Here is a 26,006-nt window from a genome sequence, read left to right on the forward strand (position 1 = left end):
GGCCATATCGGCATTCCCCAGAAGGAGCAGTTCTCCATAGGAATTAATGGAATTCTACAGTATGTCAATTCAATGTTTCAAGGACAAAATTCACTTAACATTAGAACTTACAAAAATCTATATTTTCATTTTTATGTTTAGCTCACATAATATAACTTAAAAGTATGCATTAGGTGTCTGTAATACACTATATATACACACAAGTATATGGACACCCCTTCAAATTAGTGGATTTGGCTATTTCAGCCACGCCCGTTGCTGACAGGTGTATAAAACCAAGCACACAGCCATGCAGTCTCCATAGACAAACACTGGCAGTAGCGTGGCCTTACTGAAGAGCTCAGTGATCTTCAAAGTGGCACCATCATAGGATGCCACCTTTCCAACTAGTCAGTTCATACAATTTGTGGCCTAATTATCTGGAAGATAGATAATGAGTACATAGAAAACAGTGCCCACAGAGAGGCAGTAAAAAGGACTAGAGAGTGAGCACATAGCCTGTCTTCTCTTGAGAGCCATGTCTGACTGCGGCGGCCTTTCTCAATAGCACGGCTATGCTCACTGAGTGTCTCTCTTTCTCTCTCTCCAAACATATGCCCTGATGTTATTGTGATGTGAAGCAACAATGGCTCAGCCGCGAAGTGTTAGACCACACAGAACGGGACCACTGAAGTGCATAGCACTGTCCTCGGTTGCAACACTCACTACCGAGTTCCAAACTGCCTCTGGAAGCAATGTGAAGGGAAATCTTAATGCTTTCAACTTTGTGGCAACAGTTTGGGGAAGGACCTTTCCTGTTTCAGCATGACAATGCTCCCGTGTACAAAGAGAAGTCCATACAAAAATGGTTTTTCGAGATCGGTGTGGAAGAACTTGACTGACCTGAACAGAGCCCTGATCTCAACCCCATCGAACACCTTTGGGATAAATTGGAACTCTGGAACACCGACTGCGAACACTGACACACTGCCAGGCCTAATCGCCCAATCAGTGCCCGATCTCACTAACGCTCTTGTGGCTGAATGGACTCAAGTCCCCGCAGCAACATTTAGTGGAAAGCCTTCCCAGACTCCATATTAATGCCCATGATTTTGGAATGAGAAGTTCGACAAGCAGGTGTCCACATACTTTTGGTAAAGTAGTGGAGAATATTTGTGACAAAAACAAATGTAGACATTAATACATGCATTTCTATAGCATCCAGAATATTTTTACGATGGTTTGGGAGAGCCAAGATGGAGGCTTCAACACAGCACCCCCTATCAGTCTTCTAGTGTATATATTAATCATTGGTATAGACCTCCACAACACCTTCATATTTTTAGCCCTGTAGATGTTATACTGTACCTTAGTGGATGCTTCTATATCTATAGGACTTTTCTCAAAAAATGTCTGTCCTCACACAGGTCACAGGAAGTGAGCGTAACGGCTGTTCCAAAGATATTCTAGGGGTAAGAGATGGTTTACTTTATACTCTCACCCTACAGGACCACCATAACTACTGCACTGATCTACGCCGCTCTGCACTAGTTGAATCAGATGGGTTAGTGCTGGGCTGGAACAAATGTGTGTGGTATTATACGTTACACTCTCTCCTGTCCTCTTATTGGTGGTTGCCCTGAGGCTTTTAGTAACAGGCATTTGGGGGAATCTGTGTTGTTTTTGTTTGCTGAACTGAACATGTCTGACTGTAGCCTGTCTGACTGTTGCCTGTCTGATTGTAACAGAGAAATGCCTGACTGTAGCCTGTCTGATTGTAGCCTGCTTTCTGAAAGTACGTCTCACCCATTCTACCTGTTCCTAGCCAGAAGACAAACACAGGAAAGAGAGAAAAAGAGAAGGGAGAGAGAGAAAGAGGGAGTGGTAGGAGATCAGAGAGAGAGAGGAAGGAAGGAGAGAGAAAGAGCGAAGGAGGAACAGACAGAGTGGGAGAGAGGAAGCAGAGAGAGAGGAGAGAGAGAGCAACACAGTGACTAGGGTCTGGTTTTAATGATAAACTCTGTTGTCATAGAGGCACTATGTCACTGCCTACGTCACTACTTTTATCAGCTTGAATAAAATACTAAATAGTAGCTAGCAGGATGGAGATCACAAAGGTTATTTTTGATGACTGCATTTCGTAAATGGTTGGTTTGCATCAACTACCTTAACTAAAATCACTACAAAGGTTTTGAATCGCGACGTTCTGGCATGTCTGCCTCGTGATTTGTTGGGAGAGTCCCCGGACGTAGGCAGTGACATAGTTCCTCTATGCGAAAATAGTTCATTATTGAAACCAGACCCTAGTCACTGTGTTGCCATCTATCTGCTCCCTCTCCTGGGAAGGCTTGTTGTTTTGAGAGGAGGGATGAGGAACGAGGGATGAATCGGTGTCCTTGGTGACTGAGAGGGAGGAGAGGCGAGATAATGAAGTGAAAGGAGGAGTAGAGAGAAGGAACACTTGCCCTCCGGGGTTGTGGGGAAAGTGTTTATGAAGAAGAGAGGGGAATGAAATCTTTACTTTTATTTAGTTTAGCTTTACCATATTGTGTGTGTGTGTGTGTGTGTGTGTGTGTGTGTGTGTTAGACTGAATGAATGAAAGGAGACATGCTTCTTAGAGCGGAATGAAGCTCCATCTCTCTGCTGTTCTGACACATCTATATCTATGTCCATCTCTCTGCTGTTCTGACACATCTATATCTATGTCCATCTCTCTGCTGTTCTGACACATCTCTATCTACATGTCCATCTCTCTGCTGTTCTGACACATCTCTATCTACATGTCCATCTCTCTGCTGTTCTGACACATCTCTATCTACATGTTCATCTCTCTGCTGTTCTGACACATCTATATCTACATGTTCATCTCTCTGCTGTTCTGACACATCTCTATCTACATGTTCATCTCTCTGCTGTTCTGACACATCTCTATCTACATGTCCATCTCTCTGCTGTTCTGACACATCTCTATCTACATGTCCATCTCTCTGCTGTTCTGACACATCTCTATCTACATGTCCATCTCTCTGCTGTTCTGACACATCTATATCTACATGTCCATCTCTCTGCTGTTCTGACACATCTCTATCTACATGTCCATCTCTCTGCTGTTCTGACACATCTCTATCTACATGTCCATCTCTCTGCTGTTCTGACACATCTCTATCTGCATGTCCATCTCTCTGCTGTTCTGACACATCTCTATCTACATGTTCATCTCTCTGCTGTTCTGACACATCTATATCTACATGTCCATCACTCTGCTGTTCTGACACATCTCTATCTACATGTTCATCTTTCTGCTGTTCTGACACATCTATATCTATGTTCATCTCTGCTGTTCTGACACATCTCTATCTACATGTTCATCTCTCTGCTGTTCTGACATCTCTATCTACATGTCCATCTCTCTGCTGTTCTGACACATCTCTATCTACATGTTCATCTCTCTGCTGTTCTGACACATCTATATCTACATGTTCATCTCTCTGCTGTTCTGACACATCTATATCTACATGTCCATCTCTCTGCTGTTCTGACACATCTATATCTACATGTTCATATCTCTGCTGTTCTGACACATCTATATCTACATGTCCATCTCTCTGCTGTTCTGACACATCTATATATATGTCCATCTCTCTGCTGTTCTGACACATCTCTATCTAAATGATCATCTCTCTGCTGTTCTGACACATCTCTATCTGCATGTTCATCTCTCTGCTGTTCTGACACATCTCTATCTACATGTCCATCTCTCTGATGTTCTGACACATCTCTATCTACATGTCCATCTCATGTCCATCCCTCTGCTGTTCTGACACATCTATATCTACATGTCCATCTCTCTGCTGTTCTGACACATCTCTATCTAAATTATCATCTCTCTGCTGTTCTGACACATCTCTATCTACATGTCCATCACTCTGCTGTTCTGACATCTCTATCTACATGTCCATCTCTCTGCTGTTCTGACACATCTCTATCTACATGTCCATCTCTCTGCTGTTCTGACACATCTATATATACATGTCCATCTCTCTGCTGTTCTGACACATCTCTATCTACATGTTCATCTCTCTACTGTTCTGACACATCTCTATCTAAATTATCATCTCTCTGCTGTTCTGACACATCTCTATCTACATGTCCATCACTCTGCTGTTCTGACATCTCTATCTACATGTCCATCTCTCTGCTGTTCTGACACATCTATATCTACATGTCCATCTCTCTGCTGTTCTGACACATCTCTATATACATGTCCATCTCTCTGCTGTTCTGACACATCTCTATCTACATGTCCATCACTCTGCTGTTCTGACATCTCTATCTACATGTCCATCTCTCTACTGTTCTGACACATCTCTATCTACATGTCCATCACTCTGCTGTTCTGACACATCTCTATCTACATGTTCATCTTTCTGCTGTTCTGACACATCTATATATACATGTCCATCTCTCTGCTGTTCTGACACATCTCTATCTACATGTTCATCTCTCTACTGTTCTGACACATCTCTATCTAAATTATCATCTCTCTGCTGTTCTGACACATCTCTATCTACATGTCCATCACTCTGCTGTTCTGACATCTCTATCTACATGTCCATCTCTCTGCTGTTCTGACACATCTATATCTACATGTCCATCTCTCTGCTGTTCTGACACATCTCTATATACATGTCCATCTCTCTGCTGTTCTGACACATCTCTATCTACATGTCCATCACTCTGCTGTTCTGACATCTCTATCTACATGTCCATCTCTCTACTGTTCTGACACATCTCTATCTACATGTCCATCACTCTGCTGTTCTGACACATCTCTATCTACATGTTCATCTTTCTGCTGTTCTGACACATCTATATCTACATGTCCATCTCTCTGCTGTTCTGACACATCTATATCTACATGTCCATCTCTCTGCTGTTCTGACACATCTCTATCTAAATGATCATCTCTCTGCTGTTCTGACACATCTATATCTACATGTTCATCTCTCTGCTGTTCTGACACATCTCTATCTACATGTCTATCTCTCTGCTGTTCTGACACATCTCTATCTACATGTCCATCTCTCTGCTGTTCTGACACATCTCTATCTACATGTTCATCTCTCTGCTGTTCTGACACATCTATATCTACATGTTCATCTCTCTGCTGTTCTGACACATCTCTATCTACATGTTCATCTCTCTGCTGTTCTGACACATCTCTATCTACATGTCCATCACTCTGCTGTTCTGACATCTCTATCTACATGTCCATCTCTCTGCTGTTCTGACACATCTATATCTACATGTCCATCTCTCTGCTGTTCTGACACATCTCTATATACATGTCCATCTCTCTGCTGTTCTGACACATCTCTATCTACATGTCCATCACTCTGCTGTTCTGACATCTCTATCTACATGTCCATCTCTCTACTGTTCTGACACATCTCTATCTACATGTCCATCACTCTGCTGTTCTGACACATCTCTATCTACATGTTCATCTTTCTGCTGTTCTGACACATCTATATCTACATGTCCATCTCTCTGCTGTTCTGACACATCTATATCTACATGTCCATCTCTCTGCTGTTCTGACACATCTCTATCTAAATGATCATCTCTCTGCTGTTCTGACACATCTATATCTACATGTTCATCTCTCTGCTGTTCTGACACATCTCTATCTACATGTCTATCTCTCTGCTGTTCTGACACATCTCTATCTACATGTCCATCTCTCTGCTGTTCTGACACATCTCTATCTACATGTTCATCTCTCTGCTGTTCTGACACATCTATATCTACATGTTCATCTCTCTGCTGTTCTGACACATCTCTATCTACATGTTCATCTCTCTGCTGTTCTGACACATCTATATCTACATGTTCATCTCTCTGCTGTTCTGACACATCTATATCTACATGTTCATCTCTCTGCTGTTCTGACACATCTCTATCTACATGTCTATCTCTCTGCTGTTCTGACACATCTATATCTACATGTCCATCTCTCTGCTGTTCTGACACATCTCTATCTAAATGATCATCTCTCTGCTGTTCTGACATCTCTATCTGCATGTTCATCTCTCTGCTGTTCTGACACATCTCTATCTACATGTCTATCTCTCTGCTGTTCTGACACATCTCTATCTACATGTCCATCTCTCTGCTGTTCTGACACATCTCTATCTACATGTCCATCTCTCTGCTGTTCTGACACATCTATATCTACATGTCCATCTCTCTGCTGTTCTGACACATCTCTATCTACATGTCCATCTCTCTGCTGTTCTGACACATCTCTATCTGCATGTCCATCTCTCTGCTGTTCTGACACATCTCTATCTACATGTTCATCTCTCTGCTGTTCTGACACATCTATATCTACATGTCCATCACTCTGCTGTTCTGACACATCTCTATCTACATGTCCATCTCTCTGCTGTTCTGACACATCTATATCTACATGTTCATCTCTCTGCTGTTCTGACACATCTATATCTACATGTTCATCTCTCTGCTGTTCTGACACATCTCTATCTAAATTATCATCTCTCTGCTGTTCTGACACATCTCTATCTACATGTCCATCACTCTGCTGTTCTGACATCTCTATCTACATGTCCATCTCTCTGCTGTTCTGACACATCTCTATCTACATGTCCATCTCTCTGCTGTTCTGACACATCTATATATACATGTCGATCTCTCTGCTGTTCTGACACATCTCTATCTACATGTTCATCTCTCTACTGTTCTGACACATCTCTATCTAAATTATCATCTCTCTGCTGTTCTGACACATCTCTATCTACATGTCCATCACTCTGCTGTTCTGACATCTCTATCTACATGTCCATCTCTCTGCTGTTCTGACACATCTATATCTACATGTCCATCTCTCTGCTGTTCTGACACATCTCTATATACATGTCCATCTCTCTGCTGTTCTGACACATCTCTATCTACATGTCCATCACTCTGCTGTTCTGACATCTCTATCTACATGTCCATCTCTCTACTGTTCTGACACATCTCTATCTACATGTCCATCACTCTGCTGTTCTGACACATCTCTATCTACATGTTCATCTTTCTGCTGTTCTGACACATCTATATCTACATGTCCATCTCTCTGCTGTTCTGACACATCTATATCTACATGTCCATCTCTCTGCTGTTCTGACACATCTCTATCTAAATGATCATCTCTCTGCTGTTCTGACACATCTATATCTACATGTTCATCTCTCTGCTGTTCTGACACATCTCTATCTACATGTCTATCTCTCTGCTGTTCTGACACATCTCTATCTACATGTCCATCTCTCTGCTGTTCTGACACATCTCTATCTACATGTTCATCTCTCTGCTGTTCTGACACATCTATATCTACATGTTCATCTCTCTGCTGTTCTGACACATCTCTATCTACATGTTCATCTCTCTGCTGTTCTGACACATCTATATCTACATGTTCATCTCTCTGCTGTTCTGACACATCTATATCTACATGTTCATCTCTCTGCTGTTCTGACACATCTCTATCTACATGTCTATCTCTCTGCTGTTCTGACACATCTATATCTACATGTCCATCTCTCTGCTGTTCTGACACATCTCTATCTAAATGATCATCTCTCTGCTGTTCTGACATCTCTATCTGCATGTTCATCTCTCTGCTGTTCTGACACATCTCTATCTACATGTCTATCTCTCTGCTGTTCTGACACATCTCTATCTACATGTCCATCTCTCTGCTGTTCTGACACATCTCTATCTACATGTCCATCTCTCTGCTGTTCTGACACATCTATATCTACATGTCCATCTCTCTGCTGTTCTGACACATCTCTATCTACATGTCCATCTCTCTGCTGTTCTGACACATCTCTATCTGCATGTCCATCTCTCTGCTGTTCTGACACATCTCTATCTACATGTTCATCTCTCTGCTGTTCTGACACATCTATATCTACATGTCCATCACTCTGCTGTTCTGACACATCTCTATCTACATGTTCATCTTTCTGCTGTTCTGACACATCTATATCTACATGTCCATCTCTCTGCTGTTCTGACACATCTCTATCTACATGTCCATCTCTCTGCTGTTCTGACACATCTCTATCTACATGTCCATCTCTCTGCTGTTCTGACACATCTCTATCTACATGTTCATCTCTCTGCTGTTCTGACACATCTATATCTACATGTCCATCTCTCTGCTGTTCTGACACATCTCTATCTACATGTCCATCTCTCTGCTGTTCTGACACATCTCTATCTACATGTCCATCTCTCTGCTGTTCTGACACATCTCTATCTGCATGTCCATCTCTCTGCTGTTCTGACACATCTCTATCTACATGTTCATCTCTCTGCTGTTCTGACACATCTATATCTACATGTCCATCACTCTGCTGTTCTGACACATCTCTATCTACATGTTCATCTTTCTGCTGTTCTGACACATCTATATCTATGTTCATCTCTGCTGTTCTGACACATCTCTATCTACATGTTCATCTCTCTGCTGTTCTGACATCTCTATCTACATGTCCATCTCTCTGCTGTTCTGACACATCTATATCTACATGTTCATCTCTCTGCTGTTCTGACACATCTATATCTACATGTTCATCTCTCTGCTGTTCTGACACATCTATATCTACATGTCCATCTCTCTGCTGTTCTGACACATCTATATCTACATGTTCATATCTCTGCTGTTCTGACACATCTATATCTACATGTCCATCTCTCTGCTGTTCTGACACATCTATATATATGTCCATCTCTCTGCTGTTCTGACACATCTCTATCTAAATGATCATCTCTCTGCTGTTCTGACACATCTCTATCTGCATGTTCATCTCTCTGCTGTTCTGACACATCTCTATCTACATGTCCATCTCTCTGATGTTCTGACACATCTCTATCTACATGTCCATCTCATGTCCATCCCTCTGCTGTTCTGACACATCTATATCTACATGTCCATCTCTCTGCTGTTCTGACACATCTCTATCTAAATTATCATCTCTCTGCTGTTCTGACACATCTCTATCTACATGTCCATCACTCTGCTGTTCTGACATCTCTATCTACATGTCCATCTCTCTGCTGTTCTGACACATCTCTATCTACATGTCCATCTCTCTGCTGTTCTGACACATCTATATATACATGTCCATCTCTCTGCTGTTCTGACACATCTCTATCTACATGTTCATCTCTCTACTGTTCTGACACATCTCTATCTAAATTATCATCTCTCTGCTGTTCTGACACATCTCTATCTACATGTCCATCACTCTGCTGTTCTGACATCTCTATCTACATGTCCATCTCTCTGCTGTTCTGACACATCTCTATCTACATGTCCATCTCTCTGCTGTTCTGACACATCTATATCTACATGTCCATCTCTCTGCTGTTCTGACACATCTCTATCTACATGTCCATCTCTCTGCTGTTCTGACACATCTCTATCTGCATTTCCATCTCTCTGCTGTTCTGACACATCTCTATCTACATGTTCATCTCTCTGCTGTTCTGACACATCTATATCTACATGTCCATCACTCTGCTGTTCTGACACATCTCTATCTACATGTTCATCTTTCTGCTGTTCTGACACATCTATATCTACATGTCCATCTCTCTGCTGTTCTGACACATCTCTATCTACATGTCCATCTCTCTGCTGTTCTGACACATCTCTATCTACATGTCCATCTCTCTGCTGTTCTGACACATCTCTATCTACATGTTCATCTCTCTGCTGTTCTGACACATCTATATCTACATGTCCATCTCTCTGCTGTTCTGACACATCTCTATCTACATGTCCATCTCTCTGCTGTTCTGACACATCTCTATCTACATGTCCATCTCTCTGCTGTTCTGACACATCTCTATCTACATGTCCATCACTCTGCTGTTCTGACACATCTCTATCTACATGTTCATCTTTCTGCTGTTCTGACACATCTATATCTACATGTCCATCTCTCTGCTGTTCTGACACATCTATATCTACATGTCCATCTCTCTGCTGTTCTGACACATCTCTATCTAAATGATCATCTCTCTGCTGTTCTGACACATCTATATCTACATGTTCATCTCTCTGCTGTTCTGACACATCTCTATCTACATGTCTATCTCTCTGCTGTTCTGACACATCTCTATCTACATGTCCATCTCTCTGCTGTTCTGACACATCTCTATCTACATGTTCATCTCTCTGCTGTTCTGACACATCTATATCTACATGTTCATCTCTCTGCTGTTCTGACACATCTCTATCTACATGTTCATCTCTCTGCTGTTCTGACACATCTATATCTACATGTTCATCTCTCTGCTGTTCTGACACATCTATATCTACATGTTCATCTCTCTGCTGTTCTGACACATCTCTATCTACATGTCTATCTCTCTGCTGTTCTGACACATCTATATCTACATGTCCATCTCTCTGCTGTTCTGACACATCTCTATCTAAATGATCATCTCTCTGCTGTTCTGACATCTCTATCTGCATGTTCATCTCTCTGCTGTTCTGACACATCTCTATCTACATGTCTATCTCTCTGCTGTTCTGACACATCTCTATCTACATGTCCATCTCTCTGCTGTTCTGACACATCTCTATCTACATGTCCATCTCTCTGCTGTTCTGACACATCTATATCTACATGTCCATCTCTCTGCTGTTCTGACACATCTCTATCTACATGTCCATCTCTCTGCTGTTCTGACACATCTCTATCTGCATGTCCATCTCTCTGCTGTTCTGACACATCTCTATCTACATGTTCATCTCTCTGCTGTTCTGACACATCTATATCTACATGTCCATCACTCTGCTGTTCTGACACATCTCTATCTACATGTTCATCTTTCTGCTGTTCTGACACATCTATATCTACATGTCCATCTCTCTGCTGTTCTGACACATCTCTATCTACATGTCCATCTCTCTGCTGTTCTGACACATCTCTATCTACATGTCCATCTCTCTGCTGTTCTGACACATCTCTATCTACATGTTCATCTCTCTGCTGTTCTGACACATCTATATCTACATGTCCATCTCTCTGCTGTTCTGACACATCTCTATCTACATGTCCATCTCTCTGCTGTTCTGACACATCTCTATCTACATGTCCATCTCTCTGCTGTTCTGACACATCTCTATCTGCATGTCCATCTCTCTGCTGTTCTGACACATCTCTATCTACATGTTCATCTCTCTGCTGTTCTGACACATCTATATCTACATGTCCATCACTCTGCTGTTCTGACACATCTCTATCTACATGTTCATCTTTCTGCTGTTCTGACACATCTATATCTATGTTCATCTCTGCTGTTCTGACACATCTCTATCTACATGTTCATCTCTCTGCTGTTCTGACATCTCTATCTACATGTCCATCTCTCTGCTGTTCTGACACATCTATATCTACATGTTCATCTCTCTGCTGTTCTGACACATCTATATCTACATGTTCATCTCTCTGCTGTTCTGACACATCTATATCTACATGTCCATCTCTCTGCTGTTCTGACACATCTATATCTACATGTTCATATCTCTGCTGTTCTGACACATCTATATCTACATGTCCATCTCTCTGCTGTTCTGACACATCTATATATATGTCCATCTCTCTGCTGTTCTGACACATCTCTATCTAAATGATCATCTCTCTGCTGTTCTGACACATCTCTATCTGCATGTTCATCTCTCTGCTGTTCTGACACATCTCTATCTACATGTCCATCTCTCTGATGTTCTGACACATCTCTATCTACATGTCCATCTCATGTCCATCCCTCTGCTGTTCTGACACATCTATATCTACATGTCCATCTCTCTGCTGTTCTGACACATCTCTATCTAAATTATCATCTCTCTGCTGTTCTGACACATCTCTATCTACATGTCCATCACTCTGCTGTTCTGACATCTCTATCTACATGTCCATCTCTCTGCTGTTCTGACACATCTCTATCTACATGTCCATCTCTCTGCTGTTCTGACACATCTATATATACATGTCCATCTCTCTGCTGTTCTGACACATCTCTATCTACATGTTCATCTCTCTACTGTTCTGACACATCTCTATCTAAATTATCATCTCTCTGCTGTTCTGACACATCTCTATCTACATGTCCATCACTCTGCTGTTCTGACATCTCTATCTACATGTCCATCTCTCTGCTGTTCTGACACATCTATATCTACATGTCCATCTCTCTGCTGTTCTGACACATCTCTATATACATGTCCATCTCTCTGCTGTTCTGACACATCTCTATCTACATGTCCATCACTCTGCTGTTCTGACATCTCTATCTACATGTCCATCTCTCTACTGTTCTGACACATCTCTATCTACATGTCCATCACTCTGCTGTTCTGACACATCTCTATCTACATGTTCATCTTTCTGCTGTTCTGACACATCTATATCTACATGTCCATCTCTCTGCTGTTCTGACACATCTATATCTACATGTCCATCTCTCTGCTGTTCTGACACATCTCTATCTAAATGATCATCTCTCTGCTGTTCTGACACATCTATATCTACATGTTCATCTCTCTGCTGTTCTGACACATCTCTATCTACATGTCTATCTCTCTGCTGTTCTGACACATCTCTATCTACATGTCCATCTCTCTGCTGTTCTGACACATCTCTATCTACATGTTCATCTCTCTGCTGTTCTGACACATCTATATCTACATGTTCATCTCTCTGCTGTTCTGACACATCTCTATCTACATGTTCATCTCTCTGCTGTTCTGACACATCTATATCTACATGTTCATCTCTCTGCTGTTCTGACACATCTATATCTACATGTTCATCTCTCTGCTGTTCTGACACATCTCTATCTACATGTCTATCTCTCTGCTGTTCTGACACATCTATATCTACATGTCCATCTCTCTGCTGTTCTGACACATCTCTATCTAAATGATCATCTCTCTGCTGTTCTGACACATCTATATCTACATGTTCATCTCTCTGCTGTTCTGACACATCTCTATCTACATGTCTATCTCTCTGCTGTTCTGACACATCTCTATCTACATGTCCATCTCTCTGCTGTTCTGACACATCTCTATCTACATGTTCATCTCTCTGCTGTTCTGACACATCTATATCTACATGTTCATCTCTCTGCTGTTCTGACACATCTCTATCTACATGTTCATCTCTCTGCTGTTCTGACACATCTATATCTACATGTTCATCTCTCTGCTGTTCTGACACATCTATATCTACATGTTCATCTCTCTGCTGTTCTGACACATCTCTATCTACATGTCTATCTCTCTGCTGTTCTGACACATCTATATCTACATGTCCATCTCTCTGCTGTTCTGACACATCTCTATCTAAATGATCATCTCTCTGCTGTTCTGACATCTCTATCTGCATGTTCATCTCTCTGCTGTTCTGACACATCTCTATCTACATGTCTATCTCTCTGCTGTTCTGACACATCTCTATCTACATGTCCATCTCTCTGCTGTTCTGACACATCTCTATCTACATGTTCATCTCTCTGCTGTTCTGACACATCTATATCTACATGTTCATCTCTCTGCTGTTCTGACACATCTCTATCTACATGTTCATCTCTCTGCTGTTCTGACACATCTATATCTACATGTTCATCTCTCTGCTGTTCTGACACATCTATATCTACTTGTTCATCTCTCTGCTGTTCTGACACATCTCTATCTACATGTCTATCTCTCTGCTGTTCTGACACATCTATATCTACATGTCCATCTCTCTGCTGTTCTGACAAATCTATATCTACATGTTCATCTATCTGCTGTTCTGACACATCTCTATCTACATGTCCATCTCTCTGCTGTTCTGACACATCTATATCTACATGTTCATCTCTCTGCTGTTCTGACACATCTCTATCTACATGTCCATCTCTCTGCTGTTCTGACACATCTCTATCTACATGTCCATCTCTCTGCTGTTCTGACACATCTATATATATGTCCATCTCTCTGCTGTTCTGACACATCTATATATATGTCCATCTCTCTGCTGTTCTGACACATCTATATATATGTCCATCTCTCTGCTGTTCTGACACATCTATATATATGTCCATCTCTCTGCTGTTCTGACACATCTATATCTATGTCCATCTCTCTGCTGTTCTGACACATCTCTATCTACATGTTCATCTCTCTGCTGTTCTGACACATCTATATCTACATGTTCATCTCTCTGCTGTTCTGACACATCTATATCTACATGTCCATCTCTCTGCTGTTCTGACACATCTATATCTACATGTCCATCTCTCTGCTGTTCTGACACATCTCTATCTACATGTTCATCTCTCTGCTGTTCTGACATCTCTATCTACATGTCCATCTCTCTGCTGTTCTGACACATCTCTATCTACATGTTCATCTCTCTACTGTTCTGACACATCTCTATCTACATGTTCATCTCTCTGCTGTTCTGACATCTCTATCTACATGTTCATCTCTCTGCTGTTCTGACACATCTATATCTATGTCCATCTCTCTGCTGTTCTGACACATCTATATCTATGTCCATCCCTCTGCTGTTCTGACACATCTCTATCTACATGTTCTTCTCTCTGCTGTTCTGACACATCTCTATCTACATGTCTATCTCTCTGCTGTTCTCACACATCTCTATCTACATGTCCATCTTATGTCCATCCCTCTGCTGTTCTGACACATCTATATCTACATGTTCATCTCTCTGCTGTTCTGACACATCTCTATCTACATGTTCATCTCTCTGCTGTTCTGACACATCTCTATCTACATGTTCATCTCTCTGCTGTTCTGACACATCTCTATCTACATGTCCATCTCTCTGCTGTTCTGACACATCTCTATCTGCATGTCCATCTCTCTGCTGTTCTGACATCTCTATCCGCATGTTCATCTCTCTGCTGTTCTGACACATCTCTATCTACATGTTCATCTCTCTGCTGTTCTGACACATCTATATCTACATGTTCATCTCTCTGCTGTTCTGACACATCTCTATCTACATGTCCATCTCTCTGCTGTTCTGACACATCTCTATCTACATGTTCATCTCTCTGCTGTTCTGACACATCTATATCTACATGTTCATCTCTCTGCTGTTCTGACACATCTCTATCTACATGTTCATCTCTCTGCTGTTCTGACACATCTATATCTACATGTTCATCTCTCTGCTGTTCTGACACATCTATATCTACATGTTCATCTCTCTGCTGTTCTGACACATCTCTATCTACATGTCTATCTCTCTGCTGTTCTGACACATCTATATCTACATGTCCATCTCTCTGCTGTTCTGACACATCTATATCTACATGTTCATCTCTCTGCTGTTCTGACACATCTCTATCTACATGTCTATCTCTCTGCTGTTCTGACACATCTCTATCTACATGTCCATCTCTCTGCTGTTCTGACACATCTCTATCTACATGTTCATCTCTCTGCTGTTCTGACACATCTATATCTACATGTTCATCTCTCTGCTGTTCTGACACATCTCTATCTACATGTTCATCTCTCTGCTGTTCTGACACATCTATATCTACATGTTCATCTCTCTGCTGTTCTGACACATCTATATCTACATGTTCATCTCTCTGCTGTTCTGACACATCTCTATCTACATGTCTATCTCTCTGCTGTTCTGACACATCTATATCTACATGTCCATCTCTCTGCTGTTCTGACACATCTCTATCTAAATGATCATCTCTCTGCTGTTCTGACATCTCTATCTGCATGTTCATCTCTCTGCTGTTCTGACACATCTCTATCTACATGTCTATCTCTCTGCTGTTCTGACACATCTCTATCTACATGTCCATCTCTCTGCTGTTCTGACACATCTCTATCTACATGTTCATCTCTCTGCTGTTCTGACACATCTATATCTACATGTTCATCTCTCTGCTGTTCTGACACATCTCTATCTACATGTTCATCTCTCTGCTGTTCTGACACATCTATATCTACATGTTCATCTCTCTGCTGTTCTGACACATCTATATCTACTTGTTCATCTCTCTGCTGTTCTGACACATCTCTATCTACATGTCTATCTCTCTGCTGTTCTGACACATCTATATCTACATGTCCATCTCTCTGCTGTTCTGACAAATCTATATCTACATGTTCATCTATCTGCTGTTCTGACACATCTCTATCTACATGTCCATCTCTCTGCTGTTCTGACACATCTATATCTACATGTTCATCTCTCTGCTGTTCTGACACATCTCTATCTACATGTCCATCTCTCTGCTGTTCTGACACATCTCTATCTACATGTCCATCTCTCTGCTGTTCTGACACATCTATATATATGTCCATCTCTCTGCTGTTCTGACACATCTATATATATGTCCATCTCTCTGCTGTTCTGACACATCTATATATATGTCCATCTCTCTGCTGTTCTGACACATCTATATATATGTCCATCTCTCTGCTGTTCTGACACATCTATATCTATGTCCATCTCTCTGCTGTTCTGACACATCTCTATCTACATGTTCATCTCTCTGCTGTTCTGACACATCTATATCTACATGTTCATCTCTCTGCTGTTCTGACACATCTATATCTACATGTCCATCTCTCTGCTGTTCTGACACATCTATATCTACATGTCCATCTCTCTGCTGTTCTGACACATCTCTATCTACATGTTCATCTCTCTGCTGTTCTGACATCTCTATCTACATGTCCATCTCTCTGCTGTTCTGACACATCTCTATCTACATGTTCATCTCTCTACTGTTCTGACACATCTCTATCTACATGTTCATCTCTCTGCTGTTCTGACATCTCTATCTACATGTTCATCTCTCTGCTGTTCTGACACATCTATATCTATGTCCATCTCTCTGCTGTTCTGACACATCTATATCTATGTCCATCCCTCTGCTGTTCTGACACATCTCTATCTACATGTTCTTCTCTCTGCTGTTCTGACACATCTCTATCTACATGTCTATCTCTCTGCTGTTCTCACACATCTCTATCTACATGTCCATCTTATGTCCATCCCTCTGCTGTTCTGACACATCTATATCTACATGTTCATCTCTCTGCTGTTCTGACACATCTCTATCTACATGTTCATCTCTCTGCTGTTCTGACACATCTCTATCTACATGTTCATCTCTCTGCTGTTCTGACACATCTCTATCTACATGTCCATCTCTCTGCTGTTCTGACACATCTCTATCTGCATGTCCATCTCTCTGCTGTTCTGACATCTCTATCCGCATGTTCATCTCTCTGCTGTTCTGACACATCTCTATCTACATGTCCATCCCTCTGCTGTTCTGACACATCTCTATCTACATGTCCATCTCTCTGCTGTTCTGACACATCTCTATCTACATGTCCATCTCTCTGCTGTTCTGACACATCTATATCTACATGTCCATCACTCTGCTGTTCTGACATCTCTATCTAAATGTCCATCTCTCTGCTGTTCTGACATCTCTATCTAAATGTCCATCTCTCTGCTGTTCTGACATCTCTATCTAAATGTCCATCTCTCTACTGTTCTGACATCTCTATCTACATGTCCATCTCTCTGCTGTTCTGACACATCTCTATCTACATGTCCATCCCTCTGCTGTTCTGACACATCTCTATCTACATGTCCATCCCTCTGCTGTTCTGACACATCTATATCTACATGTTCATCTCTCTGCTGTTCTGACACATCTCTATCTACATGTTCATCTCTCTACTGTTCTGACATCTCTATCTACATGTTCATCTCTCTGCTGTTCTGACATCTCTATCTACATGTCCATCACTCTGCTGTTCTGACACATCTCTATCTACATGTTCATCTCTCTACTGTTCTGACATCTCTATCTACATGTTCATCTCTCTGCTGTTCTGACACATCTATATCTACATGTCCATCTCTCTGCTGTTCTGACACATCTCTATCTACATGTCCATCTCTCTGCTATCTAAATGTCCATCTCTCTGCTGTTCTGACATCTCTATCTACATGTCCATCTCTCTGCTGTTCTGACACATCTATATCTACATGTCCATCACTCTGCTGTTCTGACATCTCTATCTACATGTCCATCCCTCTGCTGTTCTGACACATCTCTATCTACATGTCCATCTCTCTGCTGTTCTGACACATCTCTATCTACATGTCCATCTCTCTGCTGTTCTGACACATCTATATCTACATGTCCATCACTCTGCTGTTCTGACATCTCTATCTGCATGTCCATCTCTCTGCTGTTCTGACATCTCTATCTAAATGTCCATCTCTCTGCTGTTCTGACATCTCTATCTACATGTCCATCTCTCTGCTGTTCTGACACATCTCTATCTACATGTCCATCCCTCTGCTGTTCTGACACATCTCTATCTACATGTCCATCCCTCTGCTGTTCTGACACATCTATATCTACATGTTCATCTCTCTGATGTTCTGACACATCTATATCTACATGTTCATCTCTCTGCTGTTCTGACATCTCTATCTACATGTTCATCTCTCTGATGTTCTGACACATCTATATCTACATGTTCATCTCTCTGCTGTTCTGACACATCTCTATCTACATGTTCATCTCTCTACTGTTCTGACATCTCTATCTACATGTTCATCTCTCTGCTGTTCTGACACATCTATATCTACATGTCCATCTCTCTGCTGTTCTGACACATCTCTATCTACATGTCCATCTCTCTGCTATCTAAATGTCCATCACTCTGCTGTTCTGACATCTCTATCTACATGTCCATCTCTCTACTGTTCTGACACATCTCTATCTACATGTCCATCACTCTGCTGTTCTGACACATCTCTATCTACATGTTCATCTTTCTGCTGTTCTGACACATCTATATCTACATGTCCATCTCTCTGCTGTTCTGACACATCTATATCTACATGTCCATCTCTCTGCTGTTCTGACACATCTCTATCTAAATGATCATCTCTCTGCTGTTCTGACACATCTATATCTACATGTTCATCTCTCTGCTGTTCTGACACATCTCTATCTACATGTCTATCTCTCTGCTGTTCTGACACATCTCTATCTACATGTCCATCTCTCTGCTGTTCTGACACATCTCTATCTACATGTTCATCTCTCTGCTGTTCTGACACATCTATATCTACATGTTCATCTCTCTGCTGTTCTGACACATCTCTATCTACATGTTCATCTCTCTGCTGTTCTGACACATCTATATCTACATGTTCATCTCTCTGCTGTTCTGACACATCTATATCTACATGTTCATCTCTCTGCTGTTCTGACACATCTCTATCTACATGTCTATCTCTCTGCTGTTCTGACACATCTATATCTACATGTCCATCTCTCTGCTGTTCTGACACATCTCTATCTAAATGATCATCTCTCTGCTGTTCTGACATCTCTATCTGCATGTTCATCTCTCTGCTGTTCTGACACATCTCTATCTACATGTCTATCTCTCTGCTGTTCTGACACATCTCTATCTACATGTCCATCTCTCTGCTGTTCTGACACATCTCTATCTACATGTTCATCTCTCTGCTGTTCTGACACATCTATATCTACATGTTCATCTCTCTGCTGTTCTGACACATCTCTATCTACATGTTCATCTCTCTGCTGTTCTGACACATCTATATCTACATGTTCATCTCTCTGCTGTTCTGACACATCTATATCTACTTGTTCATCTCTCTGCTGTTCTGACACATCTCTATCTACATGTCTATCTCTCTGCTGTTCTGACACATCTTTATCTACATGTCCATCTCTCTGCTGTTCTGACACATCTATATCTACATGTCCATCTCTCTGCTGTTCTGACAAATCTATATCTACATGTTCATCTATCTGCTGTTCTGACACATCTCTATCTACATGTCCATCTCTCTGCTGTTCTGACACATCTATATCTACATGTTCATCTCTCTGCTGTTCTGACACATCTCTATCTACATGTCCATCTCTCTGCTGTTCTGACACATCTCTATCTACATGTCCATCTCTCTGATGTTCTGACACATCTATATATATGTCCATCTCTCTGCTGTTCTGACACATCTATATATATGTCCATCTCTCTGCTGTTCTGACACATCTATATCTACATGTCCATCTCTCTGCTGTTCTGACACATCTCTATCTACATGTCCATCTCTCTGCTGTTCTGACACATCTATATATATGTCCATCTCTCTGCTGTTCTGACACATCTATATATATGTCCATCTCTCTGCTGTTCTGACACATCTATATCTATGTCCATCTCTCTGCTGTTCTGACACATCTCTATCTACATGTTCATCTCTCTGCTGTTCTGACACATCTCTATCTACATGTTCATCTCTCTGCTGTTCTGACACATCTATATCTACATGTTCATCTCTCTGCTGTTCTGACACATCTATATCTACATGTACATCTCTCTGCTGTTCTGACACATCTATATCTACATGTCCATCTCTCTGCTGTTCTGACACATCTCTATCTACATGTCCATCTCTCTGCTGTTCTGACACATCTATATCTACATGTTCATCTCTCTACTGTTCTGACACATCTCTATCTAAATTATCATCTCTCTGCTGTTCTGACACATCTCTATCTACATGTCCATCACTCTGCTGTTCTGACATCTCTATCTACATGTCCATCTCTCTGCTGTTCTGACACATCTATATCTACATGTCCATCTCTCTGCTGTTCTGACACATCTCTATATACATGTCCATCTCTCTGCTGTTCTGACACATCTCTATCTACATGTCCATCACTCTGCTGTTCTGACATCTCTATCTACATGTCCATCTCTCTACTGTTCTGACACATCTCTATCTACATGTCCATCACTCTGCTGTTCTGACACATCTCTATCTACATGTTCATCTTTCTGCTGTTCTGACACATCTATATCTACATGTCCATCTCTCTGCTGTTCTGACACATCTATATCTACATGTCCATCTCTCTGCTGTTCTGACACATCTCTATCTAAATGATCATCTCTCTGCTGTTCTGACACATCTATATCTACATGTTCATCTCTCTGCTGTTCTGACACATCTCTATCTACATGTCTATCTCTCTGCTGTTCTGACACATCTCTATCTACATGTCCATCTCTCTGCTGTTCTGACACATCTCTATCTACATGTTCATCTCTCTGCTGTTCTGACACATCTATATCTACATGTTCATCTCTCTGCTGTTCTGACACATCTCTATCTACATGTTCATCTCTCTGCTGTTCTGACACATCTATATCTACATGTTCATCTCTCTGCTGTTCTGACACATCTATATCTACATGTTCATCTCTCTGCTGTTCTGACACATCTCTATCTACATGTTCATCTCTCTACTGTTCTGACATCTCTATCTACATGTTCATCTCTCTGCTGTTCTGACACATCTATATCTACATGTCCATCTCTCTGCTGTTCTGACACATCTCTATCTACATGTCCATCTCTCTGCTATCTAAATGTCCATCACTCTGCTGTTCTGACATCTCTATCTACATGTCCATCTCTCTACTGTTCTGACACATCTCTATCTACATGTCCATCACTCTGCTGTTCTGACACATCTCTATCTACATGTTCATCTTTCTGCTGTTCTGACACATCTATATCTACATGTCCATCTCTCTGCTGTTCTGACACATCTATATCTACATGTCCATCTCTCTGCTGTTCTGACACATCTCTATCTAAATGATCATCTCTCTGCTGTTCTGACACATCTATATCTACATGTTCATCTCTCTGCTGTTCTGACACATCTCTATCTACATGTCTATCTCTCTGCTGTTCTGACACATCTCTATCTACATGTCCATCTCTCTGCTGTTCTGACACATCTCTATCTACATGTTCATCTCTCTGCTGTTCTGACACATCTATATCTACATGTTCATCTCTCTGCTGTTCTGACACATCTCTATCTACATGTTCATCTCTCTGCTGTTCTGACACATCTATATCTACATGTTCATCTCTCTGCTGTTCTGACACATCTATATCTACATGTTCATCTCTCTGCTGTTCTGACACATCTCTATCTACATGTCTATCTCTCTGCTGTTCTGACACATCTATATCTACATGTCCATCTCTCTGCTGTTCTGACACATCTCTATCTAAATGATCATCTCTCTGCTGTTCTGACATCTCTATCTGCATGTTCATCTCTCTGCTGTTCTGACACATCTCTATCTACATGTCTATCTCTCTGCTGTTCTGACACATCTCTATCTACATGTCCATCTCTCTGCTGTTCTGACACATCTCTATCTACATGTTCATCTCTCTGCTGTTCTGACACATCTATATCTACATGTTCATCTCTCTGCTGTTCTGACACATCTCTATCTACATGTTCATCTCTCTGCTGTTCTGACACATCTATATCTACATGTTCATCTCTCTGCTGTTCTGACACATCTATATCTACTTGTTCATCTCTCTGCTGTTCTGACACATCTCTATCTACATGTCTATCTCTCTGCTGTTCTGACACATCTTTATCTACATGTCCATCTCTCTGCTGTTCTGACACATCTATATCTACATGTCCATCTCTCTGCTGTTCTGACAAATCTATATCTACATGTTCATCTATCTGCTGTTCTGACACATCTCTATCTACATGTCCATCTCTCTGCTGTTCTGACACATCTATATCTACATGTTCATCTCTCTGCTGTTCTGACACATCTCTATCTACATGTCCATCTCTCTGCTGTTCTGACACATCTCTATCTACATGTCCATCTCTCTGATGTTCTGACACATCTATATATATGTCCATCTCTCTGCTGTTCTGACACATCTATATATATGTCCATCTCTCTGCTGTTCTGACACATCTATATCTACATGTCCATCTCTCTGCTGTTCTGACACATCTCTATCTACATGTCCATCTCTCTGCTGTTCTGACACATCTATATATATGTCCATCTCTCTGCTGTTCTGACACATCTATATATATGTCCATCTCTCTGCTGTTCTGACACATCTATATCTATGTCCATCTCTCTGCTGTTCTGACACATCTCTATCTACATGTTCATCTCTCTGCTGTTCTGACACATCTCTATCTACATGTTCATCTCTCTGCTGTTCTGACACATCTATATCTACATGTTCATCTCTCTGCTGTTCTGACACATCTATATCTACATGTACATCTCTCTGCTGTTCTGACACATCTATATCTACATGTCCATCTCTCTGCTGTTCTGACACATCTCTATCTACATGTCCATCTCTCTGCTGTTCTGACACATCTATATCTACATGTTCATCTCTCTACTGTTCTGACACATCTCTATCTAAATTATCATCTCTCTGCTGTTCTGACACATCTCTATCTACATGTCCATCACTCTGCTGTTCTGACATCTCTATCTACATGTCCATCTCTCTGCTGTTCTGACACATCTATATCTACATGTCCATCTCTCTGCTGTTCTGACACATCTCTATATACATGTCCATCTCTCTGCTGTTCTGACACATCTCTATCTACATGTCCATCACTCTGCTGTTCTGACATCTCTATCTACATGTCCATCTCTCTACTGTTCTGACACATCTCTATCTACATGTCCATCACTCTGCTGTTCTGACACATCTCTATCTACATGTTCATCTTTCTGCTGTTCTGACACATCTATATCTACATGTCCATCTCTCTGCTGTTCTGACACATCTATATCTACATGTCCATCTCTCTGCTGTTCTGACACATCTCTATCTAAATGATCATCTCTCTGCTGTTCTGACACATCTATATCTACATGTTCATCTCTCTGCTGTTCTGACACATCTCTATCTACATGTCTATCTCTCTGCTGTTCTGACACATCTCTATCTACATGTCCATCTCTCTGCTGTTCTGACACATCTCTATCTACATGTTCATCTCTCTGCTGTTCTGACACATCTATATCTACATGTTCATCTCTCTGCTGTTCTGACACATCTCTATCTACATGTTCATCTCTCTGCTGTTCTGACACATCTATATCTACATGTTCATCTCTCTGCTGTTCTGACACATCTATATCTACATGTTCATCTCTCTGCTGTTCTGACACATCTCTATCTACATGTCTATCTCTCTGCTGTTCTGACACATCTATATCTACATGTCCATCTCTCTGCTGTTCTGACACATCTCTATCTAAATGATCATCTCTCTGCTGTTCTGACATCTCTATCTGCATGTTCATCTCTCTGCTGTTCTGACACATCTCTATCTACATGTCTATCTCTCTGCTGTTCTGACACATCTCTATCTACATGTCCATCTCTCTGCTGTTCTGACACATCTCTATCTACATGTTCATCTCTCTGCTGTTCTGACACATCTATATCTACATGTTCATCTCTCTGCTGTTCTGACACATCTCTATCTACATGTTCATCTCTCTGCTGTTCTGACACATCTATATCTACATGTTCATCTCTCTGCTGTTCTGACACATCTATATCTACTTGTTAATCTCTCTGCTGTTCTGACACATCTCTATCTACATGTCTATCTCTCTGCTGTTCTGACACATCTATATCTACATGTCCATCTCTCTGCTGTTCTGACAAATCTATATCTACATGTTCATCTATCTGCTGTTCTGACACATCTCTATCTACATGTCCATCTCTCTGCTGTTCTGACACATCTATATCTACATGTTCATCTCTCTGCTGTTCTGACACATCTCTATCTACATGTCCATCTCTCTGCTGTTCTGACACATCTCTATCTACATGTCCATCTCTCTGCTGTTCTGACACATCTATATATATGTCCATCTCTCTGCTGTTCTGACACATCTATATATATGTCCATCTCTCTGCTGTTCTGACACATCTATATATATGTCCATCTCTCTGCTGTTCTGACACATCTATATATATGTCCATCTCTCTGCTGTTCTGACACATCTATATCTATGTCCATCTCTCTGCTGTTCTGACACATCTCTATCTACATGTTCATCTCTCTGCTGTTCTGACACATCTCTATCTACATGTTCATCTCTCTGCTGTTCTGACACATCTATATCTACATGTTCATCTCTCTGCTGTTCTGACACATCTATATCTACATGTCCATCTCTCTGCTGTTCTGACACATCTATATCTACATGTCCATCTCTCTGCTGTTCTGACACATCTCTATCTACATGTTCATCTCTCTGCTGTTCTGACATCTCTATCTACATGTCCATCTCTCTGCTGTTCTGACACATCTCTATCTACATGTTCATCTCTCTACTGTTCTGACACATCTCTATCTACATGTTCATCTCTCTGCTGTTCTGACATCTCTATCTACATGTTCATCTCTCTGCTGTTCTGACACATCTATATCTATGTCCATCTCTCTGCTGTTCTGACACATCTATATCTACATGTTCATCTCTCTGCTGTTCTGACACATCTCTATCTACATGTCCATCTCTCTGCTGTTCTGACACATCTCTATCTACATGTCCATCTCTCTGCTGTTCTGACACATCTATATATATGTCCATCTCTCTGCTGTTCTGACACATCTATATATATGTCCATCTCTCTGCTGTTCTGACACATCTATATATATGTCCATCTCTCTGCTGTTCTGACACATCTATATATATGTCCATCTCTCTGCTGTTCTGACACATCTATATCTATGTCCATCTCTCTGCTGTTCTGACACATCTCTATCTACATGTTCATCTCTCTGCTGTTCTGACACATCTCTATCTACATGTTCATCTCTCTGCTGTTCTGACACATCTATATCTACATGTTCATCTCTCTGCTGTTCTGACACATCTATATCTACATGTCCATCTCTCTGCTGTTCTGACACATCTATATCTACATGTCCATCTCTCTGCTGTTCTGACACATCTCTATCT

General features: G+C 41.1%; 1 protein-coding gene across 2 annotated transcripts in view; it reads left to right on the top strand.

Annotated features, from left to right (window-relative positions):
• Positions 1 to 26,006, top strand: part of LOC110504668 (uncharacterized) — a 66,344-nt gene that overhangs the window by 2,699 nt on the left and 37,639 nt on the right. The window contains exon 2 of one of the 2 annotated variants that reach the window (XM_036975093.2): positions 1,407 to 1,451. The exons of the other annotated variant lie outside the window; for it this stretch is intronic. Within the exon in view, the coding sequence (XP_036830988.2) occupies positions 1,407 to 1,451 (45 nt within the window). The remainder of the gene's footprint in view (positions 1 to 1,406; positions 1,452 to 26,006) is intronic. 2 annotated transcript variants of the gene reach the window in all.

The sequence above is a fragment of the Oncorhynchus mykiss genome, chromosome 3 (genome assembly GCF_057628025.1).
Source record: "Oncorhynchus mykiss isolate SJ-2025 chromosome 3, ASM5762802v1, whole genome shotgun sequence".
In the NCBI taxonomy this organism is placed as follows: Eukaryota; Metazoa; Chordata; class Actinopteri; order Salmoniformes; family Salmonidae; genus Oncorhynchus; species Oncorhynchus mykiss.